At 34.7% G+C, this 11,074-nt stretch overlaps 1 protein-coding gene across 1 annotated transcript; it reads left to right on the top strand.

Moving 5' to 3' along the window:
* Nucleotides 1-7,849: 7,849 nt before the first annotated feature.
* On the top strand, nt 7,850-10,855 carry LOC103717829 (CASP-like protein 1E1). The gene is made up of 2 exons (XM_008806362.6): nt 7,850-8,186; nt 10,284-10,855. The coding sequence occupies exons 1-2, from the start codon at nt 7,927-7,929 to the stop codon at nt 10,621-10,623; spliced, it is 600 nt and encodes a 199-aa protein (XP_008804584.1). The 5' UTR covers nt 7,850-7,926; the 3' UTR covers nt 10,624-10,855.
* Nucleotides 10,856-11,074: the final 219 nt, after the last annotated feature.

The raw sequence follows: 11,074 nt of genomic DNA, 5'->3' as shown, positions 1-11,074 counted from the left end.
TTCCAGCGGGGTCTTTTGAGGGACGGGAAAGTAATTTCCCGTTTTTTTTTTCCTGGGAGGTTTAAAGCCGACGCAGCGGGAACTGGGGAGGCACCAGTCACGCGAGGAAGGTGAGAAAGGATGGATTTTTTTTTTCTTTTTCTCTAAAATAGGTATTTCATGTACGAATTTATTTAATAAAAATAAAAAAATAAAAAATTACAAAGTGTCCGAAAATGCTTCCCTCTTCGGCCCATATGATGCCTCTGAAATGACTAACTATGTAAGCAGCCACTCAATCTGCAGCTCCAATAATCTCTCTAAATATATACTTAGTCTGAAAGATCATTTTATCCTTTATCATCATCCAAATATTTCAAAGCAGATGATGAGCCACACCACCAGGTGGGTTAGGACTCAGTTTTACTCGGAAAACATTCCCGAAAAATCTGCTTCTATTTTACTTTCATTTTTTTTAGAAAAATCTAAGAAGAAAAAAAAATTACGGTGGAATAATTTTTTATTTTTTGAACAAAATTCTTTAAAAAAATAGAAAAACGTCAACGATGACCAACAGGCACCTTATTTTATTAATAGTTTGTTTCTTTAAAAAAATTAACAAACTTAGAAAACTTATAACTAGCTTTCAAAATAACTTTTTTCTATGAGAAACCTTTATTTTTCCTTCTCATTATCTTGCAAATTTTGCTTCTAATCCGCATTCACAGCTTGGCTGCTGATTTGCATATACGATATGTGTTTATATATAATCTTGCTTAGATATATAGTTTGAAAGAAGAGGGTAGTAAAATGTTCAACCAATAGAGGATGTACATAAGATGACAGTCAATCCAAAGGATGAATCGCAGTAAAATATGTAATGAGCAACCATGATTCTCTATCTTATATAAAAAGTTTATTCATTATGTAACTGTTTAGACAACATCTTGATGCTTGGGAATCATTGTACATATGGTGGCTATACAGTATGACTAGATAGTAACTCCAAAACCTTGAGCTAAGATCTAAAGCTAGTAATTGAGCAGATGGCAAGTAAAAATGATGTTCGATGTACCGAAGTGAATCAGTACAGTATAGAAAAAGCTAATCAACCCAGTCCAAAGACATTCTCAAAGTGCAAAGGACCGTGTTATAGGCCGATTAGAGGGGGATGGCCAAATCAAACTATTATAGGATAGGCCGAATGGAGGCTAGCAACAAGTTGAGACTAATTGGGTATGATTATCGATTTGATATGCGGTATAAAGTTTAGCCATTTTGATGAATATGTGTAGCGGAAGGATGGGTAGTGCAATTATCAAAATTACTAAAAGTGGAGGCCAAACATGGACTGTTATGGAGAGTGGGCAGTTGCTATGTTGTTTGCTTTTTAATATAAATAAGTGAATTCTACTCTGAAAAAAGAACCTTTTGGGCATATCAATGAATCCAATTTATCTTTAATTATCTTTGCCTTACCTTTAGTTTATCTTGCTCATAGTTTACTAGTAGGACTCTACTTTACCCTTAGGTGTAGCAGTAGCAATATATCTCTTCGATCATAGCCTCCACTATATCCTATCCAATTCTATTTATCTTCTTTCATAGTAGGCGAAGTGGTGGTAGCAAAAAAAGTTATTAAAAGTCAAGGCATCTGGAACCACGTTGCTCTCATTATCTTTCTATAATCATCCTATTTTTGGCTAATCCAACGTTGATGGAACGTTGGTGCATGTACCCCTAGCCATGAGACATGTTAAATAAGCTTTCTGACATACCCGTATTCAGCTGCTCGAAAAATAGCAACCTAATATTTGCATTCCAACTTATAAGAAATTGTTCCTCTCCTATACAGTAAGATATTTATTCCAAAGATAGAAATGCATGAATAACACAAGAACATCATAAGAGAAGTTACACAAATTAACATCCAGACCTCCTGAAAATAAAAAAAACTAGGTTCTCACTGTATCCAAGGGATTTCTTGAGGAAAAGTAGCAGCACTTTTATTCTAAATATTGTAACCTGCCCTGGTGGCATTGTTCCCTGGTGCCTATTTTGTGACTTCTATATATGCAGGTAATGTCGGACAAAATCCTAATGAAAACGTTATGCTCAACAAATCTTAAAGCTTTACTCAAAACTCTTCACTTGTGATGTTTCTTTCCAAATATGTGTAATTTATTTACTTTAATAATTTTTATTTTTATCGAAGAGTTTCACATCTTATAGGGTGCTTCTTTTCCAAACAGTTCAATTAAGTGCACAAATCTATCACCTGATTTAATGGTTCTTTTACAGAGCTGCCTACCTGAAGCACACCTTTATATAGAATGGTGATTAATCTTCTAAATTGCTTCAATAAGGATCACAGCAATGGTAGGAATAATTCCGGGTTGCAGGAAAAAAGGGCATTTAGCAAGACTATTATATTGGTAAATGCTTAAGTTGAGGCAACAGGTGATGGCTGCTGACCTCCAAAAGTGCATTTAACAATTAAAAAAAAAGTTTTTTATACACAAATTTTCAACATATTAAATATTGCAATACTACTTTGTCTAACAAATCCCTTGAACCTATGTCCAGTGAATAATGCACTTCTGTATAAATACTACAACAGTATGAAATTTAAAAATGATATACATATACATACGAAATGAGGAATTAAATGAAGAATATGCTGCACAAGTTGCTTGATGATATTTTTGTCACCAAAGCACAACCATACTCGAAATGTGGGTCAAATTCATGGTAATAGTGGAGAAAAACTATTAAATGATTTCTCCAAGCTGTTTGTGTTGGAATTTTTCATAAGGTGGGCTTCCATTGATTATAAACTGATTTTATTTTGATTTATAACATAATACAGACTAAATTGTCGTCTAAATAAATATTTAAGGAGTCCATAATTATTGTGATCATATGATTATTTTGGGTTTTATTGTCTCAGTCGTGTGATGTAGTGAATATTATTGTAGGCCTAATTCAGTTAATGAGCTCTATAATGGGTAGACCCATTAGCATCACTAACTAATCTAGATCCTTACTCCACTTCTATATATATTTATTTGTAGAAAAAATCCTAAGGCATCAAGATCATTACATTCTTAGGGGGTGCCTATTCTATTGAGGAGACATGCATCAAGAAAGAGGAGAGAAAGATCAACCCCATTTTTGTACTTTTTTCTTCCATAGAATATTGCTGCAACCATCATCAATGGCTGATCAGGGCTCTTAAAGTATACTTCACTCTTTTCTGGTTTGATTTATGGCTTTTCTTTGTGTTCTACTCTCCTGGATGGTGACCATGAAAATCCCACAACTCGTTGTAAAACTCAGAAGGGCCATCCAATTGCAACCAATAATAGTAGATAAATAATATGACCAATGAACATTTGATTTTAGCATACATGAGAAACACAAGAATAAAACATGACATCAATGTGATAGAATATTACTTGTAGAATTTATCATACCAATTTCCATAAAGTGGTCCCTTGAAACAAGACCACAGAACCATAGGAGTCAAAATAACCTATCCGATAGAACTATCAAGAAGAAACTCAAGTATATGTTAATATGCAAAACAACATGAAAGGGATAGGAACTTGAGAATCTGTGTCATAACAAGTAATAGGTACCTCTATTAATTATAAAATAGGCCAACAATTCATGCTTTGCAGATTAGGGATAAATAGGAATCTGTAAACAAGTACTCTAACTCATAATAGCCAATTCAAACACAAGTGTTACAAGCAGCTAGAAATGGTAATAAATCAAGTAATAGGAACCTACATAAACACAAATAAACCAACAATCCAGCCATTATACATAAGAAATAGGAACCTGGGAGCCTATGCCAATAACAAGTAGTAGGCACCTACCATTTGGACAGTAATAGGAATATGTGAACAAACATCATAACTCACAATAGCCTATTCAAACTTAGGCATCACAAAGCAACTAAAGGCCTGTTTGAATGATTGGGCTAAAAATTCTATAGGATTCGTAAGTTGAGCCAGTACAGTTATCAAAATTATAGGATTACATGCCGGGCTAAGACTATATTCATAAACACCCAGGAGTACTCTTGGAGTGAGCCAACCCGAATGCCATAGCTTGGTTGCCAAATACTACTGCAATGGGCCATCTAATTACAACAGCCTCCATGAATAATACTTGCATGAAAACATAATCAACCATGATCTAGGTCACATTTAAATATATGTACATAGAAAACTACAAATAACATAGTAGCTGTCATATTGCTTCAGTTGAATCGAGTTTCATTAATTTATCTCCAGAATATTGAACATCAAGCTACGAATGTCGTTAGCTACTGCAACTGATCTGCACCCTCATATTGCTGTATTTGTTCATATCATCGATACATCTTTTCTTAGCTCAAGTTATCAAACCTTGCTGAGAATGGCATGTCAATGATTAGAGCACAGATAAACACAGCTCTGATGTAACTTGAATGCAAAATCTTTTCGCATTTTAATGATGAATTGCTAAGAACCTCCATGGGAGCGAAGGATCACCCAAGAATAACATAGATTGATATAGAATGTTTTACCATGTATATATGTTATTTGCGACCTCAATTAAAACCCTAGATGAGCCGATATGATGCATGTAGGTAAATTAAATCTGCTAGAACTAAACTCGTCTAGCACATAGATCAAGCACCAATTATTGACCATACCACCTATAATTTTCTTATAATAACTAATTTGGTTGGCCTAGCCTATGGCACGACACCAGACTAAGCAAATCCATCTAGAAATCAAAACATTTTAGGCTTGTATTGATCACACAAAACAGGATGAGTCCATAAGCCTCTTACCCATCAGAAAATCCACTCACCATTGTTGATTAACCTGTTTGCTGCTGCAAGTGCCCAATACTGGTACAATGCGCCATCCAACAACTATGGTCTCCATGCATAATACATGCATGAAAACATAATCAACCATGGTTTCTAACACATTTAAATGCATATACATTGAAAACTATAAATAGCATACTAATTGTCACATGTCCCCGGCCCCTCAAGTCAATCTAGTTTCAATAATATGTCTCTTGAATATTGAATATCAAGCAAGGAATGTTGTTAGGTACTTCAATTATATAATTTGCATTCTCATATTCTTGTATTTGTCAAATCATTGATACATCTTTTCTGAGCTCAAGTTATCAAACTCTACAAAAGACGACCCATATCAATGATTAGAGCCAACATGAAGACGGCTCCAATGTAACTTAAATGCAAAGTCTCTTCACATTTTAATGGTGAATTGCTAAGAAACTCCAAAGGTGTGAAGGAAAGATCACCCAATAGAAACATAAATACAGATTTTTTTACAATGTATATATAGGTATATGTGGCCTCTATTAACACACTAAGGACTCCTTTGGTTTGTGAAAAAAAAAATTCTCGCTAAAATATTTTTTTTGAGAAGCTGATGCCTAGGTATATGATGTCACGGAAAGTGATTTTTGCATATTTGGTTGGTAGAGTATTTACTTTCCTAAGAAAGTTGTGTAAAATACATATTATACCGTTAAAAAAAAAGACCTTACCACATTCTATCTAAAAGTTTAAGGGTATTTTGAAAAAAAATATCTCAATTTTTGATAGGTGGGAATTAGACTTTTCCATATTCCGTATGAATTTTTTTTTCTCATGAAATATGAAAATCTTATTCCTACAAAAACTCTATTTTTTTTTTTTTGCGGCATTCCTATATTTTTTTCATTGACCATATTTTTTTCTTTCCTCTTCCTGTAAATCAAAAGAGTTCTAGGATGTTGTAAATAGAAGTTGGACGACTGAACACCACACATGTAGGGCTAGTTTGGTTCGCGGGAAGCATTTTTCCTCCTAGGAATATGATTCTTGGGAAGCAAATTTCTAGAAAGAAGATGCCTAGGAAAGTACTTTTGGCATATTTGGTTTACCATGGAAAAGTGATAAATTTCCAAAGTGCTTATGTTTGGTTGATCATCTACTTTTCTAGGAAAGTTATGTATAATTCCTATTATACCCTTAATAAAAATTGGGTCTTTAATGCTTCTTTAATGCTGAAGGGCCTTTTTGAAAAAAAAAATAAAAATGGAGTGATTTCCGTCTTATGGGAAAGTAACTTTTCCATGTTTCTCATGAGAAAGACATTTCCATGAAATATGGGAATCATATTCCCATGGGAATCCAACTTTTCCGTCTTTCTTCTTTGAAAACTCCAACCAAACAAAAGACATCTTATTACTTTTCCGTTGACCATACTATTCCCCCTTCTTTTTCTGCAAACCAAACGAGTCCGTAGGTAAATTAAATCCACTACAACTCATCTATAGTTTTGTTGTCATAGCTAATTTGGCTGGCTTTCCCTATGGCCGAATCCAGTTACCAATCGGAACATTGAAGGCTCGTATAGATCTACGCCTAACATGCACTCACTAACACGTTAAATGCTGGACCAGTCCACGCCTATTTACTCCCCATCCAACGCCCAAATCTGCGCCCATTCATAGTTGCCCCCTTTGTAGTTGGCTATGCTCACCACCCCGTGAGGATAACTCAATTAATGCCTTTTCTCAGCTGACAACATGTAATAATGCACTCATTCTTCTCTAAAGAGTGTGTGAGTGACCTAACCTATAAACAAAAATAATTAAATTCTCGTCAGTTGTGCAGTTCTAACTAGCTTGCATCTAATTCATTTGGAAGAACAAAATGCTACATGAATTCTTTTTTACTTCTCAAAAATGTCGTGTATCTATGTTATAGAAATTTTCTGTCACGAGGTATGGATCATTTCTCTGATGCTACATATAGCTATATGCTTGCATGTATTTAGTATGGAGAAGCTCTCTCTCATAGTATTGTATATAGTTTAGAAAAATTATAATTAGTTTATTAAATTTAATTATGATCTCTATTTTATATTTGATTAAATGGGTTAGGCATGTTATTATTATTACTACTGTTCTAATTGTTCTAAAATATGTATTTTAATATTCTTGTAATTTGGAAATTATAATGGGGCAAATTATTAAATTTGTTTCATATATATTCTCACCTCATCAATGGAGATTATTTGTTGGCCCTGTCGACTTATAATCTAAGAAACTGGTTTCGTCACTAAGCCACATGTGATTAGAATAGTATTATCTATTATCTGGCACTTTGTGCATCATATATCTGACCCATGCCTCTAGGTTACATGGTCATAGCGTGATTTTGGGTCTCTAGTATTAGTTTACGAAAATAAGAATAATAATACATTTCAAAAGAGATATATATATATATTATTTAAAAATTAATTTATTTCAAGTTAGTATTTTGCTATTTAATTATTTAATTGGCATACTTAGACCCCACTTTGTTGTGTTATATTGTTTACTGGGCTAGTGTAGCTTATTATTCTATCCATTTCTATTTTTCAGATCCTGACCAATGATTGCTTGGGACTTGGGCGAGTGTGCTATCTTCTGAAGATATTCGTGATTATTTGGATTTCTAGTTTACCTTAGTTAGACTAGTTTAGTTTAGTTTGAGCATTTTATTCGATTTGAATTATAATAATTAATTAGCATATTTTGACTTATGTTGCTTCGAAATAATTGATTATGAGAATGATTTGTTTTAGTTCATGATTAAATTAATTTTTAAGAATTGAAGAATTATTATTGTTTTAAGATTATAATATGATCTGTAGGCTTGCATGCTTATATGGTCCGCCATATAGGTATGCGGCGTCTGTTATGCTCTTAGTTTGAGGCATGACAGCAGGTTGATGGAATAATGGACGGTAAGCTTACCCCAAAGCCAAAGGTGATCCATTCTCTTTTAACTCTAATGTACAAATAGACTTCTATGCATGCCTTCATTATAGAAGAGCTCTCCTCTCTCTCTCACACACACACACACAAACACGCACAATGGAGTCCAGGGTGAAGCCTGGTTTAGATGGAACTCAAGGGACAAGGAACCAAGTGAAGGAAGACGGGGTTGGAACGCCGAGAACGGTGAGGATATGCGACGCGGTCCTCCGTCTCGTCGCCCTTGCAGCAACACTCATAGCAGCGGCCGTGATCGGCACGGCGAGGCAGACAAAGACGGTGAACATCCAGGTGTCTCCGACTCTCCCGCCGTTGCCCCTCACGGTGGCGGCCAAAACAGCTTATTCCTCCGCGTTTGTGTAAGCCACTTCTGCTTCAAAGTCCATATCATCATGCTTGCATGCCATTCTCTATTATTTAGACCTTAGATCTTAATTAGAGGATTTGTTCATTCATTTCAAGCTCTTTGCGTGGTGCAACCCTCAAAACAAAAAGGTTTTGACAAATAATGTCACGGTAGATAGTGTTAAAATAATAATAATGATAATAATTTATTGTCTTCAAAAAAGAATGAGGAGAGTGAGTCTTAAGGATATCTTTAAAGTTCTTAGAAAACCGGCAGAAGGCTTATAATGAAGAAAGTTACTGAAAAAATTTCAGATATCAATCACGTTTTGCAACAAAACCCAGTAAATTTGGAACCGAGATCTCGCATCTAATCATGATTTTGCAGAAATATAGAAAAACAGAATTGAAAAAATAATTGAATCCTTTATCTATCTTTATTTATGTTGGTTTTTTTCTCTTTACAGCATTTTAAAAAATGAACTTTTTATATGAGTGCTCTTTTCATTTAATTGCGACGGAGTCTCTCTTAAATATTTACTAAAGTGTTTAAAATGAACATATAAAATATAAATATAAAATATAAGTATTTAAAATATTTATTTATTTTCTTTACACTTTATATTTATAAAGTTCATTTACTAAAATGAACTTTGTATGTTGCTGTTATTCTGAGTTTTCAATATTTAAAGCAACGAGTCCATGTTACATAGTACGTAGTTGCTATTTAAAAGCTAGTGAAAATTATATACTATTGCCTCCCAATTCCCATGTGGAATTCTGCATGTCGAATTAAATACCAACTACTTTCTCCTTATCTAACCTCAACTAATGCCATCTTCACTGATTCAGTATTTCCCTTTGTTCCACGCCAAATTAAATGCCAACTACTTTTTATCACCTCAATTAATAACATCTTTCTCCATCTCTATCTCTATTATATCTCTCTACTACTAGAATGTGAATTATTAGGGTTTGACAAATGGACTCCATCCTAGAGTTGGACCGCACTTAATTTATTTAATATTATATGCAACCTAAATGGAATCCATACTCGTGCACTCAAATGGGTTAGATGTGAGGTTGCATGCAATGTACGTAATTTGTAACTCCATGCAGCAACTACACTAATGCACTTATTATGTTTAATGTCACGAGAGGAATAAGAGGAGAAGCAAACAATCAAATTAGGAGCAAATGGAATCAATTGAGAGGAACAAAATAAATCTCTAAAAGAAATTTATATTGATGCACAGATTTTTTTTCTTCCAGTCTATTGGAGAGAACCCTATGATTTATAATGGATATGATCACCATCATATGCAAGAATATTACTTCTTAACAAATCATGCAAGATAAGAATTTTTTCACTAATACACATCATTTTAAGGCTGACGCTGACCATGAGAAATCCATAGGTAAGTAGGCATGTAACTCATCAGTCTTCTCATGTAATTATTGCCAAACCCGAATCCAAACCTATATATATATATATATATATATATATATATATATATATATATATATATATTGAGTTTGATATATAAAATTGAACCATCACGTTCACAATTAGATTATCCAAGTCTTAATTTATATGTCCAGGATCTCATCAACTTTTAAAAATCTTGCCTTTTGCTTCTTATGGGAGGTGGAATTCATGGCAATTTTCACTTTTAAATTGGACTTGAGCCATTCATGAGGCATGGATTTGTTTGTTTGTTTGTTTGTTTTTTTTGTATGAGGCATGAGTTAGGAGTGGCACTCTACCATTACCCTTCATTTGTGAATTAAGGGCCTTATATATTGCCCTAGTCTGCAACTTATGTTACCATACTACATTCCTCCTTTCCTTTTGAAAAGGACAATGAAATCCAGTTCCTTAGTTCATAAATTAAGACAACTCTGCGGCCCAGGCTGGTCCCTAGCTAAATTGCATTGCATATGCCCTGCCCACACCTTGTGGCAACTGACTTGTCTTGTCTACCCTCAAACAACATTTGTGTTTGATAATATGTCATGTGTTCCTGGCTTGTGAGGCTGGCTTACATGAAGCAGTCTGACAATTTGAGAGAAGTAGCAACTTATTATCAAACTTATTTCCCTACTTACAGATACTTTCTCATAGCCAACGTGATCGCATGCGTGTATTCTGCTATCTCATTAGCGACATCGACCGTAAAGAGGGATAGCAAAAGTAACATTGGATTATCGTTATCCATCATCGACATAGCAATGGTGGCTCTCCTCTTCTCAGGCAATGGAGCTGCGCTGACCTTTGGATTGTTGGGCAAGCATGGCAACTCGCATGTGCAATGGCAAAAGGTATGCAATGTGTTCGGGAAGTTCTGTCTCGATGTCGCAGTTTCTAGCATGGTGTCATTGCTTGGATCTGTGGCCTATGTGCTTCTAGTCCTGCTTGCTTTAGTTAGCCTACATAAGAGATCTCCATAAGATGGAGAAAAGAAATGTTGTAGTTCTATATGATGTATGTGATCATGGATATTAAACAAACTATCTCTATGTCCTCCAGCCTGTGTATGCCAAAGATTGAGTAGGGCAACTTACTGACATCAGTTTGATGCCCTCATGTTAATTAGGCTCAACATTACCCAAGCTGTGAAACTTGTCCACATAGCAAGGCTGTGAGCTCCTTTCTACAATAACGTATTCAACTTTGGAATGTTGTCCTTCTTGATTTGATGATGCCCTTTATTTATTTTATCAGTTTTCTTCTGAGGAAGAAAAATCTCATGAGTGTTCCCAATGTTTCTCTTCTCTAGAGTGATCGGCATAATTGGTTAGCAATCGAGCGCAATTGGGATCTGATACAATGCAATTGAGCACACTCAGAAGGCACAATTGGGCATATTAATGGATTCGCCTGGTCCCATGAATGCTCACT

The sequence above is a fragment of the Phoenix dactylifera genome, chromosome 14, assembly GCF_051530095.1.
Source record: "Phoenix dactylifera cultivar Ajwa chromosome 14, Ajwa_hap1_PhDact_Kaust_v1.1, whole genome shotgun sequence".
Lineage (NCBI taxonomy): Eukaryota > Viridiplantae > Streptophyta > Magnoliopsida > Arecales > Arecaceae > Phoenix > Phoenix dactylifera.
Note: the sequence above shows the minus strand (reverse complement) of the source record. Positions and strands in the feature narration are given on the sequence as shown.